Raw genomic sequence first — 25167 nt, 5'->3', positions numbered from 1 at the left:
CCAACCTGGTAATTTAAAATTCACATATATTTAAGACAAGTCACTTCAGAAAAGCCAATAGACTTGATTTCCCCTTTCTACAAACGCCACAGGCTTTGAGATTCCCAAGGGAACATCCACTGCAGGCACAAGCATGCTGCCAGGCACCAAGAAGTTAAGCAGTCCTCCTGGGTAGTTTCAGATGGGCATCACTCACTTGATTTTCTTCTACCTACACTCAACCATACTTGATCAGAACCTGCCACTTATAAGCAGCTGCCACCAACATCTGAATAAATCAGGAAGAGGAGATGGCTATTTACAGGGTGAGAACTGCAGAACAATTAGCATCTAATGAGCCACTATGGCACAGACCTGTGACCACAGGAGAACAAGCAAGTCGCTAACTTCATAGCACAAAGTTTTAAAGGGCCACACAAGTAAGTAAGGTTATTTGGTTCACTGTAAGTTACACAATTCCTTTCATAACTCACACTGCACGTAACTGACAACAAGCACTTTTGGTTGTGGTATGCTTTGGCAAACCCCCAGTTTGGAGGGGAATTACAGGTGATTAACTGCACATTTAAATCTTTAAGATTCTAAGCAAAGTTCTCTTGAATTCCCGTTTGTTGGGGTGACTGAGCAAGCTCTGCAAGCACACTGCTTTCTGCACAGAGTATCACGCCAAATCGCTGTTAGAGTTTGTGACAGGCCAAACTGTCTCATTTAGAGCTGAACTGTCAAAAAGAAAAGCACTCAGCCACTTAACAACAGCAGTGCAGGTCACCTGGTTTCCATACCCAAGGGCTGGGTGGAACAGCAGATGCGGAAAGCCGCAGTAAGGAGGCTAATACTTCTGAACTGGACTTTTTTTTCCCTCTGTTGTTGCAACTCTGCCTGGCATTAACTCCTTGGTGTTTGGAGGCTGTCACTGCCAATGGATGAACCAGGAACCACTGGCTTAAGGAAGAACCCCCACGATTAAAAATAGGCAAGCAGGTCAAGAAGTGAGTGAGTAAGGCAGTAGGTATTAACTGGGAGTCTCCAGGGCCTCTAAAAAAAAAAAATAATAAATTCAAATGCCTTCCATTATAAAAACACATACATACCATTGGCTTCACTTTATCTACAGTAAATTCACAAAAACATTTAAAACAGCAATTATAGTTCATCCACTACAAAACTCAGAAGTGACACCTCAGGTTAAAGCAAAGCTATAAATGTAGTTCCTTAAAAAAATGCAAACATATTTCTTTACATACAGACAAATGTTACATGATTGGCTGCTATAACGTGTATATTCTGTTATGTACAAATAAAAGTACAGGATTAGCAGACTGAGCACAAGCAAAAACCCTTCAAAGACAATCTAACCAAACCATCAAAAACAAAAAGACTGGCTCTTAGTTTGTCGGTCACCATGATTATGTGTGCTGGCCCCTTTTAAAAAGTCAGTGATTTCTTCCCCCCTCCCCTGTTTCTTCACTTGATTTTTTTTCTAGTTTACAGAAAGCCTTTTTGTGTAATAATCAGTGAATAGAAAAACTTCACCTGCAAATACAAGGTAGAAATGTTATTTCACAGCTATAGGCTGCAGCATTGATCTCTCCAGGTCTCAAGTGGAGAATGTACATGTTTGGCTCCCAGTTAATTCCAGATTCTGAGAAAACTGTCCCAAGACCCTGTAGCTACAGCCATGCCATCATCAGTAACACCTAAACAGCTGACACGGTTGTCATGGCCAGCAAGGACACCTGGAAAAGAACAACTGAATGTTAATGTTTACAGGATGGAGCAAGGACTTCAGCTGCTACTCTGCCCTCCCAGGTTAAGTCTTCAAACAGGCTGATAAATGCATAACAAGAGGTCTAAGCACCCTCCGTTTTCTTTAGCTTCAGGAACTGCACATCACAACAGCCATATCAGGAAAAAGAACAGTGAAGCCACTAACAATACGTGCACACAAACAAACACGTTTCTGCCTCCATTTATTTCCTCTACTCTTAAACTTTTCCATCTTCTTGCCCCACAGGCCTCCTCATCCCTTGCCACGCTCTGTACTGTTTTGTCCCACATTTTCAGCAATGCCATCCACAGCGTTGGCCATCAAGTCAGTTTTTCAAAATCAAATGTGATATTTTTGATAATACCAGAGACAGAGCTACTTGTCAGAAGCATTACTACTTGTGATAGCTGCCAGAACCAATGCAAATGCAACATTTTGTATTGCCTAGTTCTGTACGTTTCAGCAAGATAAACTTTCCATCCATATAATGCAACTTTGGTGGCTGTCCCTTAACCTTTAGAGCTATCTTTCAGCAGAGATAGAAGATGGCCAACGCACTGTAACAACTGGAAGATACAACCAAATGAAATGGTATCATTCCAAGAGAGCAGTGCCAACAGGAAGCAAGCAGAGTTCATCACATCAGCAACAGCACTGACAATGAACCAGCCCTGCACAGATTTGCAATATCCACCACCGCTCGCTGCAGTTACACGCACTTACCTGCTCTCTCCCCTTTCAGAGTATCCCACACATTGCAGTTGAAATCATCATAACCTGCTAGCAAAAGGCGACCACTTTTTGAGAAGGCTACAGAAGTGATTCCACAGATGATATTGTCATGTGAATACATCATTAATTCCTGATCTGCACGCAGGTCAAAGAGTCGGCAAGTGGCATCATCAGATCCGGTGGCAAATGCGTGTCCATTGGGGAAAAACTGGAAGTTTTAATTAAGAGACAGAAGTTTGACATCAGAAAAACACATTTCTCATGCGTTATTTCCAAAACATCACCATATGATATGCTCAGGGTGACCAGGCAAAGACAGAATGATGTCCTGAACAAAAACAGTTTGTCAGCAAACTCTGCTACCCGCACAGCTTTGCGATTAAACACTTCTGGAATAGTACTGGTAACACTTGAATTACTGCACTTTTACTCAGACAAGTTCCTGCATGCAGTTCAGCAGGCATCAAAAGGGATATAACTAACTCCTGGGAAATGAAGCAAAATGTACTTCTGCCCTCTCTGGGGGCCAAGAAGACCTATGTGAAGTGCACACTATGTTCCCTCTTAAGATGGTCAGCCAGGTTAGCTCAGCCAAGACAGAAGATTGCAAACAAGCAATTTCAATTGCCAAAATCTACTCCAAATCAAAGCCTGTCTTACAACAGCCATACTGATTGAAACTGGAATGAAAAGAGCTCAGCACATCTCAGGATTCAGGTCTAAGTATAGGAACTGCATTTTTGTACAGGTCATGCCTCTGGTATTTTCTCAGCCTTAATAATTTTTCATGTTTATCAAGAACAGATGCAGCTTAGATTTCATTCCCTATTTATCAGAGCTTGTATCTTGCAGATCTGAACATAGTGTTATTATGACAGAGAGGAAATATAATCCAGTTTATAAATATTACAAAATTATTCTGAGGATCAACGTTCAACGTAAGCACTGGTTCTTAACTTTGCCTTCCAGCACATTTCCAGCTTCTTTTTCCCCAACAGAAAATACCACATACGCTTTTATTTAACAAAAAGGCTTAAGTTGAGTAAGCTTGGCTATTCTGCTCCCTCTCAGCATACTGTATTTATCTACAATTTCAGTTTTAACACTCTGTCATACTGCAAAAAGTTCCCATCCTCCTTTCTTTGCTTCTTAAAAAAGCACAGCCTCAGCGGCTGAACAAGAACATTGCTGAAACTATTCCAAAACCACTTCAATGCATCACACATAATGGTAATAATTCAGTTACACACTGGATCACAGGTTATTTGGCAATCTTCATTCTACATAACCTAGTCTCCACCCGAAGTCATTGACTTTAAATCAAGGTAACTCGACAGACTACAGCTTAAATCCATGCACCTACTGCTGTATTCTCCTGCCTTCTTCCCATGCAGAAGGACAAACGTTCACTTACACAAACGGCGTTAATATCTGACACGTGCCCTGTGAACGACTGCCTGCACATCCCATCCCGAATATCCCAGAGCTTCGAGGAGGCATCGCAGGCACCCGAAACAAAAGTCCTCATATCTGGACTTAGAGAGAGACTCATTACATCGCCGGTATGCCCAGTGAACGTGGTGGTCTGCTGACCAGTTTCAATATCCCACAGAGCGCTGCAGAGAAAGCGACAGCGTTAACACCCTGTAGTTGGTTACTGAGAGCTTCAGTTTTATTTAACACTGACGCACTGGGCAGGAAAAAAAGAACATTAATATAGAGAAAAAAAACTTACCAAGTGGTGTCTCCTGAGCTAGTGACAATTTGGTTGTCATCCAAAAAGCGACAACAGGACAAATATCCTAAAAACAAAACAGTTACAAAAGCGTCAGATGTGAGAGTTGAAACTGAAGGTTACCATCCAAGAGCAGTTACTAAATCTCTCACAGCTATTTTGTAAGCCAGCAAAACGATTTCACAGTTCACAATACACCTCAAAGTGAGACTGTTCCATTTGATGCAGTAAAACACAAAAACAGAAAGCTGAAGCTGACACGAGTGTATGGCTGACCTGTGTGCCCTGGCAGCTCTCGGCTCACTCTGACGTTGCCCTCCCTGGTTTTTAAGTTGTATATGGAACAGATGTTGTCCAGTCCACCACAGGCCACGTAGTTGCCAGACGGTGCGTACGCACAAGTCATCACCCAGGAGGATCTCAGAGGAATGGCATGCATCTTCAGGAAGACAGAGCTCATCAGTGCTGCATCACACCTTTGCTTTCATGTTTTACTGCAGTCATTCATAACAATTCTTGGATTACAGCAGATTAAACATGGCAAACAGACTGCACATCATAAATTTTGTTCTGTTTTAGAATGTACTGCCATCTATGTTCGTGTACGTATCAGGATAAAAAAATACCACTATGTCTCCTGAGCGTATATACAGAACTCCTGCACAACATTACTTAATGGTAAAGTATTCTTAACTTAAACATCTACAACATTTGTTTGTTCTGCTGAGACTTCTTCGTACAGTTCTTCTGTTTCTGAGTGACAGGTTACAGAACAGAACGGCTGTACCCATGGAAATTGGACAGTTTATAGCAACAAAGCATTGCCCCACACCCTGCCTTAGTTTCCCTCCTGTAACACCTTCTTCTCCACCCCCACCCCATCTGACCTCACAGACAAAGCATTAAATCCTGAGGTTGTCCATTTCTACAATTTAAAGCCAGATCAGTTAAATAAGCCTCATCACAGAGGCAGGTAAGAACAGCCAAAAGCTACAGCACTAGCAAACTGGAGGAGAGCATTATGTATCACCTATTACTTCTGAACCCAGCCCACAGTATATCTCCACTAAACAACCAGACGTGAAGGTTACAAAGAAACATCCTTCTAACTGCTTCATTTCATTTTTGACTTGCAAACACACAAATTATGCATGACTTATTGATACAAATTATAAATACCTTATTTGTTGTATAACTATCCCAGATAATTAATTTTCCATCTTGTGAAGCACTGACTAGTAGCCTAAATACGAACACAGAGTGAAACAAGTTAGTATTAAAAACCTCTCAAAATAGTCACACACCACGCATGGTTTCCAAGTGAATCAGAAAGACTTTCACTATTGCCATTGTTTTTTAATTAAGTGCAACATTTGTTGGAAAATCTGCAAAGAGCTGTATGTTACACCACAGAACAAAGCTCTGCATCCAAAAGGGCTCATGATTACAATGGACAAAAGAGAAAACACGTTTCATGCTTCTTAAAAAAAAACCAAAACTACAGTTATACAAAATATAGTAACTGGGTGTAAGAAATGCATACAAGGGAGAGCAGAACACAAAGCTCTATGAACATTTGACCATCAATTGCTCTAAGGCAGAGTGACAGAACTCCCTCCTAGAAGCCCTGTAACTTTTCTTTGCTATACACATGAAGATCCTTTTTCAATGAAATGAAGTTTGCTCTGAAAGTCTCAAAAATCTGTTATCATAGGAGTTTCATAATTACTCCAAATCTTGGAAAATACAACCTCCATCATTCTAGGAGTACACCTCACCACAAACCCTTCTCAGAGTCTAAGAGCTTTGTTAAAACTAAAAGAAGAAAAAAGAAAAATGCCTGTGGTAGTAAAAAGCTCCTCTCCTTTCACCCAGTGCTTCTCTCATTACTATACAGTCCTCCCTGAATTCACAGGAACAAACCATGGCTGAAGAAATGAAAATCCTAGTCATGGTTCATGGTCTCCCTCTGAGGACACCAAGACTGTACAACATGCCTCACAAAGCTTGATGCTGCTGACCACCTTATTCCTAACCTTCAAGTTGCAGGTTTAAAGACCAATTATACAAACCTTGAGTCAGATCCCCAGTGCATAGCATAAATTTTGGCTAAGTGACCTCTAAGCGTGCGCCTCGTTCGCATCTGAATTCGACCCACTGAGTCCAGACTTGTTGTGATCTAAAAATAAATAAAAACCCTTGAGATACTGAGGACTATTTTTAATATAATGATAACTAAACACATTTGAATTCTGATTAATAAAAGCTATCTTGGCATGCAATAGAAAAGAAAAAAATGGATTATCAGTGTCAAAACCATGCAACGCTGGGGAAAAGAAGTTTTACAAGAGAACAACATCATAACCACTATAAGCAGAGCTTCAAAAAGCTTCTGAAGATATCACTACATCACACTGAGACTACTTCAGGTTATCAAATCTGAAAGTTCTCTATTAAAACAAAGGGAATGAAATCCTTTAACATTTACTGCATTGTTACTTTTTCAGGCATGGCAAAATCTAAACGCCAAATATTTTTGTTCCCAAAGCACATCTAAAAGACACTGATCCAAATCCTTCCAAACAGAGTAAGTACAGCTGACACACTCTATTGTTGGAATCAGACCATACTGAGATGATGGATTTTTTTTGGTGGGTTGGGATTTTTTGGTGTGGCTGTTTGTTAGGTTAGGCATGAAGGTAAAAATAAACAATTGTCTTTTTAACTGTTTAACTTCATTCACCTACAATTCCAAAGTAATTATATAAGCACATGGTACATTCCCACATGCTTGTTTTGCTGTTCCTCCAGTTACCAAACAGAAACATGTTAGTCATAAACGGCAGGGTTTGCTTAAATACAAAGGAAGAGAATCAGGAACATACCTGAGCAAGAGTTGTGTCGCTACATGCTTTCCTTGCATCCTGAAACAAGAGAACACAACAACTGAATCCAAAATGCAAAACTGAGCATCAAGCTGAGGAGCAGGAGAAGTAGGACTTAAAGGTTGCTTGAGCATAGCTCTCCTTAAGTCTCTCTTCCTACAAATTAGGTGATTAAAAAGCATTTGAAGCCAGCCCCTTTCCCTGTGCTCACTCAGCAGGCACTGAGCACCCAGGAAAGGAACTATCCAGCTGAAGTTACAACCACATGTTACACATAAATAGCAAGTCTTGCATTCACTTCTCTTGCCACAGCAGGTGTGACAACAACAGGCACAAGAAGCAGGACCTGGGGAGCAGGACAGACAGCAGGCTTACAGAAAATTAAGCTGCTGATACGCTTCATGCTAAAGGAAAAAAAATACTCTATGAACACTCATTCATTTTATAGAATGCATGACGTTCAGGCCTTCATACAGATTCTCTGGCTTCTCCCTTTACATTATGCTTACATTCTACGCATTATTCAACCCTACCCAAAAAACAGGTTTTATTTCTGTTTGCACAGTAAGAGAAATTAGACACCTCAAACAGACTCAGTCTCCAGCCACTGGAAAACAAATACAGGCATTCAATCAGCAACCACTTCTGAGTAGCTTAAGATAGTTGTCTTAGATTTAAATAGTTTTATCTTCAATTTGTGCTGTAGGGTTTCTAGTAACAGCAACACTGAAGGATCAACCATAAGAATGCTACTGTGATTGAAAGTACAGCAGTAATAGCAGAGTGGCAAAGTCTTCGGCTGCAGCAAATGAGAACAGGCCCAAATGTGGCAGCCATGGACACAGAAATGAAGGAAAAAAGCTGCTTACCTTTGGAAGTCCTCAGATAGACAGAGACATCAACTAAGATACCTCTGCCTCCACTGCCAACCCTTACATGAGGTCTGGGAAGGGATGCATCCTGGCTCTACCCCTTCTGGTCATGCAGCTGCACTGCATCCACCTGAGCTCCCCTGGGTTGGCCCTGCCTTTCCATCAGGTGCTCAATCACTGCTTCAGGCTGTGACTCAGTATTTCCACTACACGACCCTTCCCAATTCCCTGTAATTTCTACAAATAAGGCTCAAGTTCTGCAACTACTGGGGCAGGCATCTAACACAGGTGGATGGCCCCCCTTTACCATCAATTTGTGCCCCCCTGCCCCAGGAAGTGTTCCACCTATGTGCTAATGACAATGTCATCTTTGAGAGAAGGAACAGAGGTATTTACTTACACATTTTGGAACTGAATTCATACATTCAGACCAGGATCTTAACATTCTTTAACATCTTGCTCAAGAGTTGTTTGATATACAACTTAAATGATTTTCAGACTGTTTACTATAACCACCCTTTATAGCCTTCCTCCCAGAAAGCAAGCTTCAGAGTGGATTAAGTCATCTCAACTTATTTTTAAAGTGCCTGAACTGTAGAAATATTTATAAAATGTTGATGTCTGGAATCAGGAGGGGTTTAAAATACCAGAGCAGCAAATCCCCTAGCACAGGGCTTACTTCATCCACAGGAAGAAATACACTGGACTTTAAACAAGTTTAATTGTTTAGATTAGCTGAAACACTTTAAGGTGTTCAACACCATAAAATGGTTTCTAAATGTGATCTTAACTAAATGAAGCAACTTTTCTTAAAGGGAGATATTAGCAATCTGTCCAGTATTTGTACGATTGGCCAAGTTGCAGGCAAGGATTTGCTCAGTAATAGATATAATCTTGATACTTTACTCCTTTAAAAGGAGGAACTTCACCCTGAAAAATAAGGAATTAGCAACTCTTACTCTGATCTGATTTCGCAGCTGCTCTGCCTCCTGCCGTAACTGTTCCAGCTCACTCATCTTGCTTCAGTTTCTATTTCACACTCCACTGGTGAAGAAAACCTGCCAATAAGAAGGAGAGAAATAAGTTTCAGTATCACTATGCATCTATATTTGTTCTACTCTTAAGGAAGCTCCAAACAGGTACTCCTTTAGTACACTGCCTAACAACCCTGACAAAACCAAAGCTGTTTCTACTCTTCAGTTACAATGAAAAATAGTTAAGTGAAGTGTATCTTGAATATAAAAGCAAACAAACAAACAAAAAAACAACCCCACAGTACTTTAGAAAACGTTACTGAATGCATTTGAAGCATTGCTCTTCTCATCCATCCTGCAACCTCCAAGAATGTCAGTCCTCACCCCAAGATGGCAACAGAGAGCAGAGACTGAAGCGGTCATTCAAAAACCTTTAAGCTCAACAGTGCTGTGATCGAGCATCTTTGTACACAGTACACAGAACAGTTTTCATTTTAATTAAAGATGAAAACCTTAAATCACAGACTATGGCTCAAAGAAGTTTTCTATAACTTTCCCCATATTTTCTTGGCCAAGTCATGATGTTATTTTCATTTAAAAAGCACCTAATTGGTAAGAAGGGATCACAAACAGACATCTATAAAAACATCCTCACACTGGCACAGCCCACAGCAACCCAGAACAGTTCTCATCTGAACAAGGACACAAAGCAGCTGTTCAAAAAAGCAGTGAGGCCACATGCAAGCACACTTTCAGGGTAGTTTTTAGATACAGTTTTTAAAATAATGAACAGACCTTGCATGTAAAATTTTTCAGCCTGTGTAACAGTTTCCTCAAATTAGTTCTCCTCCTTATCCCCACTACAGCCATGAAACCAAGTGACACAGGAGTCCAGTCACACTACAGATTTCAACCATCTCATTCAGCAAAAGGTTTTCCCTCCAGGTAGCTTAGCAATACAACAACCACCCCTGGACTTCTTAACAGTTCATGTGTTGGAGAGGTATGACACTTCCTGCTACAGTGAAACAGAAGTATTTCTTTAATCTACTCCTTTTTTAAAAAAAAAACTTTTGTTTTTCAACTGAACCTCCCCTGCTTTCCACAGAACCACTGTGAAATCCTTTTCAGAATAAATCCAGAGCCATACACAAATTGGATCACCTCCAAATCCAACCTATGGTAACAACAGCATGGGGACTTTAGTCTAACCAACTTTTCCAGCTATACCTAAGGCAACTACAAAGCCTTTCCTTAAGTCTGTGTTCTGTTCAACTACAGAACACTATAACCCACACGTGAACATTCTAGGAGACTACTTTATTTACAATCAATGTCCTCTTTCAGAAGCCAGAGTACGTTAACGTTGCTTAGTACACAACAGGTATAAGATAGATGTAATCCATGCACATGTCCAATTCCAAAATTCAATTTTTAAAACCTGTAATCACTTCAGCATGCTTGCTAATCAACTGCTTCTACTGTTTCTGAAGTTCACTTGTAACTTCAATACAGTTGATAGGAACACTGCACCACTATGAAATGTAGTCCTACCATCAGTTCCAACAGCATCATACTCTCCTTTTTAAAATGCTTTCCCTTTTTTGCTCTAGAACCCACAAAAAGCACCACAGTCAGAACAACGGCCACAATTAGGAAAAGTCAGGGCACCTTTTATCGTCAGGTAGCACTGTGAGTGTATGAGAAAACTGGTGCTCACAGACCACTGATGATCATTCTGCACTTCAGCCATGAAGTCAGTGTTAATGACTCTATAATGCCACTACTATCAGCACTGTTCACTGTGAATGCCACTTCCACACAATGCTGCAGCAGCTGAACGGCTTAAACGGCGTTACAGCTGAACATGGCAGTGCATGGACATAACCCAGCTAGCCCTCCCATCCACCCATCTCTGGAATCAATCCTAAGCCACTTAAAGGACAATGCCTTTCCTACCTTTCCTTTAACAAACAAACAAAAAAATCCCATTCCTTTTAGCTGAGAAGCCCTGGCAATATCAGTACATCCTGAAGTGTGCAAGGCCATTGGCGTTATTGCTCAGCTGGGATGCTGCAGTGGTTTGAGGTCAATCTATACCTCACTGCACACAAAAGCCTCCAAGTCAGCACTGCTACAAAACCCAGATGAACTGAAAGCTCAGATAAACCAGTTTAAAGTTCTTTCACAGTTCACAGCAGCTGAACATCAAACTCTGAGACACTCTTAAGCTATAGATAAGCACAGAGGTACTACAGCAAACAAACTCAGTGCACAGTGTAACCATCAGACTGAAGTGCATCCCAAGCTCTTTGCTGGGCTGGCTGCCTGCAGATCACACCATGACAGCATGTACGCCCTAATGGCCATTCACCATGAAGTATTTAGCAGAGCTGTGAGAAAGATGCTTCCACTTGGGATTTTTTTTAAACACTATTTTGAGAAGCCCACAGGAAACTGGGGAAATGGAGTGGGTGAGGAGGAAGCTCTCACGGATCCTTTCCCAGATGTGCACCAACTCAGCAGCTGCTGGCAAATGTGAACACACAGCCGGTGTCAGAATCAGCACAGCAAAGCAGGAGTTTGTGTGGAGGCATCTCTGACTTTGATGCTTCTGATTCTACAGTGATATGGTAAAAGTGAGAAAGAGAGAAGAAGCCATGGTAAAGATGCAGCTGTATGTGCAGACCATTACCCAAATCAGATGAAGCCAGATGCTTCTTTCCCAGTGCAATTCCCAACTGTGCTATGAACAGTATCTGCTGCAGCGAAGAGGCCTGGTGGGAATAAGCAACAGGAAGTGCAGGAACTTGTTAATAATGCTGCTAGCCAGGGGGTATATCACTGCAACATAGCCAAGCAGCCAGCAAACAGGGTCAGGGACACCACACGCTTCCTCAAGGGCCAGCAGTAACGGGAGCAAGCAGTGAGGAGCTGCCACTGCACAGCCCTGTGGCACAGCTCTGCTCTCCCAACAGCTCTGTCCCTGCAGGCTCAGCTTTGCTCCCTGTGGGCTTCCTTGGAGAATATGGATCAATGAATTGAGCGACACCAAAATAAACTGTCACCTCTCAAGGCAAAATAATTAACTGCCATTACACAGCACATCCCGTGTCACAAAAGCCACCAGCAAGCTTGAGTGCTCCAGAGACAAATTATCCCTCATCCTGACTCAGCAGCCTAACAGCTTAATTCTTTGTTCTGCTGGCAGGTAGAGGCAAATTACCCAAGTTCTCATCTTGAAAGTACTTTCTCTGTAGCACGCTGACTCAAAGGCTATCTTTTTCTCTACGAAAACTCTTTCCAAACGCACCCAAGGACACAGTGTGCCATGGTCAGGAGCCACCTGGAGCAGCAGGTGAGCACAGCCTGAGTGAGACCAGGGGAGCTCCGTGTGCCAGAGGGAACCCAGTGCTGCCGGCCAGAACGCTGCTGACTCAGGAGCAGAGCACGATGCAGCTCTGGAAGCAGCTGACACTTGGCAGGTTGCTGAACAGTCGGGCATGGAATGACAGGAGCCTTCGGTGCTGCAAAGTTATTTCTGTCCAGAGAAGATTACAGTTTATACATGAGGATCATAAGTAATTCGGTTTCTTTAAAAAATATCTTCATTTAGCTTGTTCCCATGTAAAATCACCATATAGAAAGGAGAAAAAAATGAGCAGAGGAGTGTAAACACACTCCTCCCCACAACAAAGCACTGCTATTTTTGTATCAGATATAATTCGACTAAGGAGACTCAGAAAAAGAACAGTCTGACCGCCTGGAGTCTAAAAAGCTACCAACTAAAGGATCATTCAAGCAATAACTGTAGTCTGCACCAAAAAACAGTCCTTCAGAACTGAAGTGCTCAGCTATACATATCAGTTCTCCATTTTTCAATGCATATGCTGAGGATCTCACACGCAGTAAATATAGAGCAGCAGAAAGCAAGGTAGGAGGCTTCACGATTCACTTCCATGCAATCACCCCTGCTAGTGATCACACAGGTGGCTAAGCATAAGGAATGCTAACTACTGCTAACACTTCACTAAATATAGGAAAATGGCACCAAGAAATACTGCAGCTCTCTCTCAAGTGAGTTACACTGCTAACACACAAATCCAGGCCTCACTGAACTTCCACACACTGAAGTCACTTACACAGCTCCAGCTACCTGCCTGCACCCTGTCACTGCTGACAGCCCACGCACAGCATGCTGCTCAGCAGTGGCAGACAGCAGGATTCTCTCTCCAAAGCTGAGCTCTGGTAGCACACACAGAGCAATAGTTTGTGTATCTGGGATGTGCCAAAGAAGCATTCTACAGAATATTTCCTCATCTAGCAACAATGCTAGAGACCTACACAGTTCAGCTCATTCATTTATGTCTCCTCAAAGCCATGAATGGAGAAGACCACACATGCTTTTCACCTACCTGACAGTCAATTTTCCAAGGAGTTTTTGCATCAATAAACTAAATACGCTTAAATCCAAGCAGGCATAATTTGAAATAACAATGCATAGGACATGCAAACATGTCACTTTGTATCTTTCTCTTCCTATTTCTCTCTTCCAAACCTCCCCAAAGAGCCTCCTTCCCTTTTGTAGCTTTAATGCACACTTTTGAAAGGTGCCACTTTACACTGGCTGGGAGAAACACCATAGATTTTTCAGAAAGGAGCAGAATAATGACTAATTTAACAAAAAAAAAAATCATCAGCATTTAAAAAATAAGATTAGAAACTGTAACGGAATTGTTCTGTATGAGTTTGTTTTCACAATTTTGTTTTGTACCACAGGCAAGCAGCTGCCTGGGTTTCAGAGCACACACATATGTAACCCTGGGCTCTCCAGCATTTCACAGGCCCGGTTTCCCCAAGAACAAAACAGGAAACGAGCCTGGGTGTGACCTTGTTCTCTGAGGTCACCACTATTGTTGCACTTCTGCACATTTTGGAAGTGTTTTAAAGCGATACGTCTCCATTATAGCTTTGGTACAAAAACAGGAAATAATCAACCAACGCCTCTAAGAGGAATGGCACTAGCAGAACTTCGTTAAATACCCATTTCTCTCACAGATAACACTCAATTTTAAGGAACTGCTGAATATACGTGTTCAATGTTTCATGTACAGGTGGAAAGCACGTGACAAAAGAGACCCACAAGCAAACAAGCACTCAGTGGGACATGAGAACAGCCTCACCTTCGGGGTGCCAACTGTGGCACACAGCCATGTGGCACAAGCAGGGTCAGGCCAGCTGCTGCTTGCCTTCCTTCACTGAAACACCCTGCCCTCCTCCCCATCATAAAGAATAAGGACCTGCTATTGCACACATATGGATAGCTTGGGATCTTACTAGAACTTTCAAACAAAGCCTGCCATGAAAAAAACAGAGCTTCTATTTACCGCGATAACTGCTTGGATGTATTAGCAGAGGTAATCTGCGTCAGACGAAGATGTGCACGAAATCTCACCTTCAGACTTCAGTACTGTAAGCATCAACCCAGAGTGCTTGTCATAAAAGTGGGGAGGGCAGAGGAAGCAGCAGTGAGAGCACACCTCAAAGTGCTGCTGGATGTAAACCAGTGCCCTTCCAGCAGCACAGCCAACACTGTGTGCACAGCCTGCACAGGAGAAAGCGAACGCATGTGGTGATGGCTTCTAGCAGCTCACTGCATTTGTCTCCACATTCAATTGCTGGGTTGATTATGGTCTCCATGGAAGAAAAACAGACTGACAAATACCGAGGTTACTAACAGCAGTCACAAAACTGGCAAAGGAAGTTACAGGTTAGATACTACCATGAAATAAGAAGTTAACAGTGACTGTAGGCTTGCAGCATTACACACACAGTAAGTTGACAGTTCATTAGATCAGCGTGGTAAGCTCAGAGGCATGAGTTTATTCCTAAGATCCATCTCAAAGTCTAAGCCAAGTACATTTGTAAAACCCCTTGCTCATCTTTGCCAACACATTAGATTCTAGAAAAACAAGAAATTCAGTGTTAAGCAAAAGACTGAAAAAACACAGGAAGAAGGAATTTTTAAATGTCATGAATATTTCACAGTCCAAAAGAGGGATTTTTCTACAAGTAACATTCTTGCATGTTCTGTTGACTTTGCTCATTTCCAGGTCAAAATGTTCCAGTATATAAGCAAAGATTTTTCTTTTCTTTCTTTCTTTTTTTTCCTCCCAAATCTCTCTCCTTGTAACCAGAACTTCATGTGAAATTCAAGTTATTGTTGCTGTCACAAAAGACGACATGATTGCCACTGAAAACTTTGTTCAGTGACCACAGGATTTTCCAATGCTGAATGAACTGCCATTGGATTTGCAATTCAAAATGTGGAAGTGGTGGCAAGAAAGACCTTCGTGAGGTGAAAACTTGTAAGCCAAAGCAACAAGACAGGGATGGTTCCAGTTCAATATTCTCCTTGAAAAGACAGGCAGGCACACACAGACCAGTGAGCCAAAATATTGAGCTGCCCCTTTAAACACTCACCTATCCCCAGAAGCTATTCTACCAACTTGCCCGATACACTTTTAATAGCAAAGAGAGAAGGACAACCCAAAGTCACTTAGAAGCAATCTGTATTAAAGCTCACCTCTAGAAGCTTGATTTGAGATTTGTTTAAGGGGCTCGAGCAGTGATGCTGACTGAAGTGGCACGCTCCCCTTCTCTTTTGTAAAGCCAAGTGATGATACACGTAAGGTCTGCTCTGGTTCCTACAGGCACAAAGCACTACTCCAGCAGCATCCATTTCTAGGCATGTGCAGACTGCACAGTACACATAACAGGCTCTAAGTACACAGAAAATGTTAGGCTTAAAGTTGGTGAAGACATTTAGAGAAACTAATAGAGTCTGCAGAGAAGAGCCTTGACCCACACAGATGACTGTACGCTTGACTGAAATAATTTCTGGCTGACAAATCTCAAGAGTAGAGCATTCTCACACATTGCAGGAGCAGAAAACCCAGCAGTACCAGCTACACACACATTGCTTCCTTTCAGATGTATCCATCAGCTTGGAAAAAAGAAATCTGCATTTGATCTATACATAGTATTCTGCACCCTTCCCTCCTCCTCACCATTCAGCCCTACACACACGCTCCCTTGGTACCAAAGCTACAGCGAGGCATTATGCAGCTCACACAATTATGCAGCTGTAACATTCAGCATACAGCTGTACTCCTTCATAAGAAAACAAGGGAATATAAGCATTTGTTTTTTATACTGATTACCCAAATATCAGATAAGCTATTGCCCTCACATCTGATTTTAATTTCGCTTATGGTTCACAATACATTTCTGGGCAATTGCAATTAAAAGCCACAAAAAATAAGTTTTCTCCCAGTCTAGAGTTGAGGCTACTTTAGTGGTTTTTATATACATGAATATAAATATATAAATATATATAAACATATTTTTCTAAGAGACACTCACTGTCGTAGGCCTTAAAATCTACCAAAAGCCTCAGCTTTAGAGCATCACTGAATGACTACAAATACCATACTGGAAAATGAAAACTGTTCAAGCACCAGTTTTCCTCCTTACTAATGCACATAAGAGATTAAGAGTGCAAAGATCACGTAGCTACTTGAGGCACCACTTGTGATGAGATGCAGTTGCAGATATTTATCCTGCTGGGAGCTGCTTTTGATGTTCCTCGTGCAGCACTGCCCCTTTTCATACAAACCACACTGAACGCTTCAGGAAGATGCTCTGCTAGAGCAGTGTGTATCGCTGCTGCTGAGTTATCTTCACAATCACTGGGTTCCCAAAGTAACGCCTGTCTTTCTAGAAAGAATATTTTTAACATACTGATTGTATCTAGCAGAAAGCTTTTAGAGAAGATAAAAACCCTTCTAGATAAAGCTGGCATTATGCTAACAGGAAGTTGTAAATTGAGCTTGCAAACTCATTCCACTTCACGCTGTTATGATGCCTTAAAATCCAGGTGTATTTTTAGAGATCATATCTCAAAATTCAAGGAACAAAGAACAGATACATTTAGGTAACGTTAACATGTAGAGTTCAGTCGCCAAAAGGTAGAAATTACCTGACTGGGTGTTGGAAGGAAAGCAATCCTAGATGAAGTTTTCAAAAGAAGAGGATGGAAGAAAAAAAAAGGAAGGAACGAAATACAACACTCCCAGCAGAAGAAAACATTACAAAAGTGACACACTTCTACAGTTGGTTTTGTTGGGTGTTTCTTTTTTTTTTTTAATTGTAAGAGAGAGTGAGAATTTTTCTATGAAGGATGACAGTCATTAGGCTATAATTAGCAGGATTCCCCTGCAGACACAAAGCCCACAGCGACAGACCAGATGCATTTGCCAAGCACGCAGCCACCAGACAGCCCGCAGTGCTGGAGGTTCTCAGCCCACCACACCAGAATCCTGCTCTCATCAACACTCCCAGCGTATCTCAAAGCAGGCTGGGTCAACAACAACCCAGCCAAGTACATTGTCTTAGGTTCCAGCCCTCACCAAGAAGCAGACATCATTCTTCCAGATCTTTGTTTTGGAGCTTTGGGCACACACACTGCCACACACGCTACTACTGACAGAATGGCCAGCGCTGGAAGGGACCTCAAGGATCATGAATCTCCATCCCCCCTGCCACGTGCAGGGCCACCAACCTCCACATTTAATACTACACCAGAAGGTTGGTGGCTAAACTTTTAGTTTTCATCAGCATTTGTGGCTGAGAGATTAGTAGAAATAGCTCAATGTTCTTAAATTCCCAGCTCCAGAAGCTGAGCACAAAGCAAAACGTTATCAGACTTGATGAAAAAGTAAATGCTAGCAATGCCTCTGCAACCCCAAAGCAATTAAACTGTTTGCTGAGGACCTCAGCACTTCGCCTGTCCTTTTAACAAAGTCACTAGGAAAGTCTGCAAACCAGGGCTGCAATGTCACTGCAGAGACTGAGCAGCAAACTGCTCAAGCTTCTGAATTACCACCACTGGCAGAAGCAATTTTTCCTTTTTTTCTTTCATCTTTTTTTAAAGTACATTTTACTTTTGATGCCTACCAGCATTTGTAACAAAACATAATAGATGACAGGAAAAAGAAGTTCCAAATGACTTCCTGTCCCCAGCTACCTGACCTACCCAAGTCGGTGCTTATCAACATCTGGGGAGCAGCACTGAAGAGCTGACACAGTTATGATACAGTCATTTAGAGTGCTTTTACTTGGACTTGTACCATACTAAAAATAATTCAGCTCCCTCTTTTGGGCTGCTTAGATGGAAGAGTTTCCCCTTCTCTGCTGCATACCTTGGAGATTCAGATTGCGTTTGTAGTGCCCAAAACAGTAGCATTACTTCCTGAACACCTTGTTCTGGATGCTTTAGATTGTTTTCTGGTTTTGTTTGGTTGCTTTTTTTTCCTTCATTTAGGCACTTTGTATCCAAGCTACTAAAAGAATCCAAAAAGAGTAAGGGCAAAGAAGGTTCTTGTCCCATAAGCGGCAGCCACAAGAGGTACTTAAATGCATTTAATCCTGCACAAAATGCAGTGGCACTTACATGTGCACCTCAATCTTCTCATCCAACACTGTTAGGGGCACCCAACTCCCCTTCCTATCTCTGCAGTGGAAGTAAAACACAACTTCTTGACCACATGGTTCAACTTACAGGCATGCCTGAGCTGCCCTGAGTAAAACAGCATTGTCTTGGGCTGCATGTAATATATATAACACAGTGAATGTATTAGTAACAACACTTTTTTTTTTTTATTAATACACATTAAAAAAAGAGGACAACAACAACATAAACCCAGCAGGTTGGACACACAGTCTATACCACACAGACCTCATGTCTTTCTGCAAACTCGGTCCTGCCACTTTTCAAGACGTTGTTCAGTGCACCTAATGCTGAGGGTGCTACAAGACTTGATCAGCTCTTCCTTGCTTTCCTTCCCATTACCCAAATGCATATGTAAAGGAAGGGACTCCAATTTACACTTCAATATGCAAGATAAATACATTTCCTTATGACTATTTTTTTTTTTCTTCTCAATTTTCTTTTTTTTTGGGGGGGGGAAGGGGGTAGCAGAAGCTTTTTAGAATAACTCTGCTTAAAACCACAGTTTTACCACAGTTGAGCGTTTAGTACTCAGACATTATATTGCACTGTCAAAATCTTTCAGTGAAATCACCCAAACTGATCAAAGCCTAGTGCACTAGATGCACACTACAGCTCTAAATTTAGTGTGCTAAACGAGAGCCTGACAAGCATAGCACCTTTCTGTGCAGGCTGAGTATTTATTTCAGCTAACAACTAACCTCAATCGAAATCAAGAGTCTGAAGGAAAAAGTCCTCCTTTTCTAAAATTTGGCTAACATCAACAATCACATAATGCCAGCAGTCATGACAAAGGGCCACCAAAAAGAGACTCATAGCAAATATAATTTATTTCAGTTTAATCAACTTTTAATACTGTGTTTAATGTGTTTTGATGTATTATATGGTCATAACCATATGTATGTGTGGTCTTAACTATATACAAGATATGGTTTAGTAGCTTAGTGGGTAGTAATGGTGATAGGACGACGGTTGGACTAGATGATCTTGTAGGTCCTTTCTAACCTTGTGATTCTGATGTTTTGAATAAGCATCTTCAGTTTTAATGCAAGACTTTAGATGTGGACAAATCCATCAAAAACTGCATTTCAATTTTGATCCAAAGAGAAAATGACACAAATCACTTACGTTAGAAGCAATTAGTGCAGTAGATAAGAAAAATAGGGGGCAGCAGGAAAGCTGTTCAAAGGTTTCTTTTCCATCAGGTTACCTCAACCTGCTGAGCTGCTCTGCCCAAGCCTAAAAGCAGTACTGATGGGGCAGGGGAGCACAGCTCTCACGTCAGGGCATCACAGCATCCAAGTGCTGAGAAGCTTCCACAAGTCTTGCTGTGACTCTCACAGCATTCCCAAAAGGAACAAATTCTGGGATGTTTTTGCTGGTTGGTTTCAAAATGAGCATCCCAGCACTAAGTGCCTCAGGGAACAGCCACCAATGTGCATACAGCAATTCTGGCTCTTAGGGCAGCAGTGCAGTAAATGCAATCTCACTGGCAGAACCCTTGTGCACAGAGCAGTGAGCTGAGGCACTGACTGTTACTTACACTAGAAAACAAACCCAGAGTGCCCAGGAGTCCCCAAATCTGGAAGTATGAAGTTAGCTGCTCTTCCCAAAGATGCCAAGCCAGTCACAAAGAGTAGCTGCAAAATTCAACGCCATATGAGAAACACATCCAATACTAGGACTGATGATGCTGTTTCCCTCCTCACGTGAAGATGAAAATCATACAAACATCATTTAAATCTTACCATTACTCAGCTCTTCTAACAGCGTTTCTAAACAGCAGCATTCAGCACGACTCAAAGACTTGGCTTATACAGAAGGTCCATATGATTAATATTTGTCTGAGATCCAAAAAAAATGAGGAGGGGAAAACTAGGCTTCTGGAAACTGGCAAAGCTATTCTACCTCCAAACCAAGTAACTCATATGTACACTGGGTACTTCTCACTCCCTTTCCCAGATGAAGTCCTCTCATATGGTAACAGACTGCAAGACCTAAGTGTAACTGAATCAGAACTGGATTTGCTGTATGTCAGCATTTGGCACACTTTGGGAAGCTGAGACATCTTAAAGGAAGTGAAACTGCCTTCACTGACATCACCATGGCCAACCATACACATATATATTTTTTTTTAATTAAACCTTCAGGTCAACTCTCATTCATCTTCATAGTATTCCCCACACAGACAACAGCAATTCAGATGAATCAGACCATCAAGTAGGTGGCAGCCAAGCTGAGATCCATCCAAAATACTGAGGAGCTCACCTCTTGGTCTTTCATTTCAGACTCTCTTCAACTATCAAACATCTCACTGTCTGCACACTGCTGAGCATGGCAGTGCAATCCTAAAGAGTAGATTTTTTACATTTAAAAGCTGCACCTTTGCATAGCAGTGTCTCTTGTTATCTAGAAAGCTCTATGAAGCTCTTTCAGATAAGCAAACCACAACCTTAAGAGAGCAGCATATGTTCATGCTTTTCATGACTGTTTGCTTTAGCTCTGCTCAATATCTTTCACATAAATTCTATCACAAAAGGCTGGATTACAAAATACAGAAGTTTCATACAGGAACACAATAACAAATTTAACTTCACACTTCAGAAGATGAAGTGTCAGCTCTGCATCCAATTAAAGGGGAGAAAAATTTGGGTTAGCAATATTGCCCATACTAAAAGCCAGGTTCAAGGCACTCAGAAATTGCATTAACCTGTGGATTTATATTTTCTGACAGTAATAAAATAAATGATCACACCATTATCACTGTCCATAAGCACTTACACACCATGAGGAAGAGCTGCATGACAAGGCTCAGGGATTTTGAATTTCTTACTGCTCTGATGAGATTTTCTAAAGTGATTCCTGACATTAGAAACAATACATCAAACAAACCTGTCTTTAGCAACATAGTCCTAATTTATGACTGTGACAGAGAACAGTAACTGAGAAAGATTTACAACACACTGCATTGCGTTGGTTTTTTTCTGATTTAGTTTTTATTTCTTATTTTATCTTCAAGATCTTATATTCATAAACTCTGTGGCATTTTCAAGATTGCCTGATGTTCTAGAAAAGAACTACGTACACCGCATTCAAAGATATTTTGCAAGTTTTTCCTCATGTTATCTGTGAATCCCAGGCTTTTCTTTAAAAACTGTTTGAAAAATAAAATATGTGGACAAATTAAACACTAGATATATGAGTACTCAGCTAAGGAACATTAAGACATAATTGAAACTTTCATTATCCCACATAAATATAACAGATTACATAGCCAACTGTCTTCCCCATAAGATTTATATGACCTGAGCAGTCGAGAGCAACTTCTCAAGCACTTGGGAGAAGGCTTTACAAGAGAACACCCACTATTTGCTGTACCACTTTAATGACGTCAGTTCACATTATACAAAAAAGACATCTCTGTAACATCTAAGTTTTTTATACATAAGATCTCCCCCTTTTTCCTAGCCCTCCTCCTTCAAGATAAAATCAGCCTGTCTCATGGGAACATCACAGCTATCACACACAAAAATCACAAGCGCTGCAGGAAAAAAAAAGGCTAAAGATCCCCTTCTCATTAGGAGACTTCTAGAATTTTAAGGGTTTTTCACATTTGGATGCTTGTTTTTTTGATTTGTTGTTACCGTTACTATTAATACGACTTCAGAGTTCCCCCAGTTGTAACTAACAGTTCTACCTGCTGTTCCTGCCAAGCGATTGTCAGATTAGTGACCATCTTCTACATCACTCCCCCTATTTCTACCAACAGTCAGAGTGCTGAGTTAGGTTTCCACTTCACACCCCCCAGCAGCCACTTAATTCTGTGCAAGAACTACCGATTCCCCAGGTGCCCTGCCTACAGCAGGGAAGCACAGGGGGTTCTAGCAGGCACTCCAAACCCTCCTGTGGTAATGCTGCAGGTGAGGAGAGAAAGCCCTGTGCACCAACCTGACTGAGCTGACAGCCGCAAAGCAAAATCCCAGCTACCACCAGGCTGATGCTCTGTGCCACACCATCACTCCCATCTCTCAACTATAATCTCAGCAGAACGCAGCTTTTTCAATGAAGAGACTGGATTAGAGCATAGAACTACCACATAGTTTTTTGTAGCTGCGGAGTTCTATCTGACTCAAAAGACTCCAGTTCTCATTTCTCCCAAACCTTCTCTGCTGTTCTTTTAGGTGCTGGTTACCTGTCTTTTCTCCCTGGATCCTTCTGCCAACTTCTTCCTTTCCTGGTACTCAGAGAGCAGCTGCTGCTCTCTGTTCAGTTCAGAAATATATCACAAATAACCAGATTCAACTCCAAGCTATTTTTTTCTCAACTCCTAAACTCCTTTAGCTTTGCTGCTTTTAGGCAATCACCTCAGCACTAAGCACAGTCGGAAAAGCAAATACTGCAAAAGAAGTGAATAAAAAAACCTGAACGCCGAAAGCAGCGCTGTGCCTCAGAGGAGTGTCACCACAGCACCTCATGACGGTGCATTTTTCCGACAGACGGAGCACCTCCAGACAGCGCTCCGCCACGGCGCTACCAGCTCAACCCCGTTATCCCACGACGATTCCACGGGGCGCCCAAAGCCAGACGAGCGCCGATAGGAAAAAAACCCAAACAAGTGGCAGAAGGCAGGAGAAAGGGAACGCACATAAAGGAGAGCGAGAACTCCGCCCGCATTCCCGCAGTAGATAAGCGGCTCCGAGCCGCGCTCCCTCAGCCCGGCCGGGCCGCCCCGCTCCGTGCCGGCAGCGATAGAGCCGCACAGCCACCAGCCCGCAGCGCGGGACGGCTTCCGGAGGGCAGGCGCCTCCCCGCCGCCCCCACGTAGCCCCTCGGGGCCCCGAGCCGGATCGGGCGGCTCCAGGGACGCGGTGTTCAACGCGGATTTTCCCCCCCTCCCCACCCCGAGCCCCTTCGAGCGCCGTTCCGCACAGGGGCGCCGTTCCGCACAGGGACCCCGCCCCGCCCTGCCCCGCCGGCAGGCTGTGACGGCGCTGCGGCTCCACGGCTCTGCGCCCACCCCGGCCCTCCTCCGCGCCGCGCCCCTCGCCCGGTACCTGCCCTGCCGCCTGCGGGTCGCGGCGCTGCCGGCCGCACTGGGGCCGCACTGGCAGCAACGCCCGCCTCGGCTCGGTCTCCCTGTCCCACCCGGGCGCGCTCCCTCCGCCGAGCGCCGCCGCCTCCTCCCCCCGGCGCAGCGGCGCAGTGGTGCCGCCCGCGCTCTCCCCGCCCCGCCCGCGGGATGTGGCCGCCCGGCAGGGGCGGGGCGCGGCGGCCGAGGGCAGCTCCTGGGGCGGCCGAGAGGCTTCCCCGGCCCTGCCTCGAGGGGGCCCCACCCGCGGGCGCGAGGGCCGAGCCTACCCCGGGCGGCGCCGCCCGAGGCGGGGAGCGCCCTGCGGCCGCCGCTCTCTCGTAGCCCGCTCTGCCGCGCGTCTCCTGGCGCTGCGCGGGCTGCGCTCGGGGCTCTCCTCAGGCCGCCCCACCGCCGCCCTCGCGGCCCCGAGGGACCGCCGCCCCACCGGCCGCGCTCCGTCTGCCCGCCCCTGGGGCTCGGCCTCCCGCCGCCTCGGCCCGGGCGGGCAGTACCTGGTGGCCGGGCGGCGGTCCGCGCGGGTGTCACCGAGCCGCCGCCTCCATGGCGCTCAGTCGCGGCGGGAGGAGCTCCTCCCCCTCCCGCATGGACCCGGGCAACGTGACGGGCCGTTGCCATGGCGGCGCCTCACTGACGTCAGAGCGCTTAAAGACACAGCGCCCCCCCGGAGGTGGCCTCGCGGGGCAGGGGGCCCTCAGGCGGAGCCCGCGGCGGCGCCTTTGAGCGGTCTTCCCTCCCATCCCCTTCCTTTCCCTTCCTTCTGCCCGTAACACATAGCTTTGTTCAGTGAGGAGTTGCCGGGAGCAGCCGCCCCGGGCTCCGGAGCTGGACTAGGGTGTCACAGAATATCCCGAGTTGGAAGGCGGTCCGGCTCCTGGCTCCGCACTGCACCACCCAAACCCTGTGTCTGGGAGTGGTGTCCAAAGGCTCCTTGAGCTCTGCTACCTGTTCCATGCCCACCACCTTCTGCTGAAGAGCCTGGTCCTAGGAAGGGCGTTTGTGATGTCTACGAGTAGATATTGAAATCCCTCATAACCCTGCAGCCTTTGGTGGTGAATCCACAACGTGGGTCCATCACAGCAGAACTGCCTGGGCGCCATCCATCCAGGCACAGCTCAGCCTGTCAGACTCCAACCTCAGCCCACACGGTGGCCCTCTGCTTTGTGCCCCATCTCCCCCAGCCCCACTGTGTCGCAGGAACACCTCCACGGCTGCCTCAAATGTTGTCTCAGCTTTGCCATGGATGCAAGGTCCACATTCTGCTTCCCTCTGCTACCATACATCTGTGCTCCATTTACCAAAGGACAGATGTCGCTCAGCGATACGTTTACTCTGCTTTTAATGAGTGATCGTGTGGAAAAAACCAACAGTGAGCAGGTTTCAGTTTGCTGTACTTTAGCTGAAGAGGAAAAATCATCTTTTTTCAGAGTCACTATAATGCTGTAAAAGTTGCTCATCTTTTCATAAAAGGAACATATGGGCACAAAGACAGTTCCACTTAAACTAAGCTTGTTCCCTTACATTTTTCTTAATTCAATCTT

General features: G+C 43.8%; 1 protein-coding gene across 1 annotated transcript; it reads right to left on the bottom strand.

Annotated features, from left to right (window-relative positions):
- Positions 1–1497: 1497 nt before the first annotated feature.
- GNB4 (G protein subunit beta 4) lies at positions 1498–24221 on the bottom strand. Its single transcript, XM_052685175.1, has 10 exons — positions 24121–24221; positions 8952–9050; positions 7121–7159; positions 6308–6414; positions 5415–5478; positions 4512–4674; positions 4236–4302; positions 3915–4116; positions 2492–2708; positions 1498–1736 (listed from the first exon to the last, which is right to left on the bottom strand). Exons 2-10 carry the CDS (start codon positions 9006–9008, stop codon positions 1630–1632), a joined length of 1023 nt encoding a protein of 340 aa, XP_052541135.1. The 5' UTR covers positions 9009–9050; positions 24121–24221; the 3' UTR covers positions 1498–1629.
- Between the last annotated feature and the right edge of the window lie 946 nt (positions 24222–25167).

The sequence above is a fragment of the Tympanuchus pallidicinctus genome, unplaced genomic scaffold (genome assembly GCF_026119805.1).
Source record: "Tympanuchus pallidicinctus isolate F22 unplaced genomic scaffold, pur_lepc_1.0 scaffold22, whole genome shotgun sequence".
NCBI classification, from domain to species: domain Eukaryota; kingdom Metazoa; phylum Chordata; class Aves; order Galliformes; family Phasianidae; genus Tympanuchus; species Tympanuchus pallidicinctus.
Note: the sequence above shows the minus strand (reverse complement) of the source record. Positions and strands in the feature narration are given on the sequence as shown.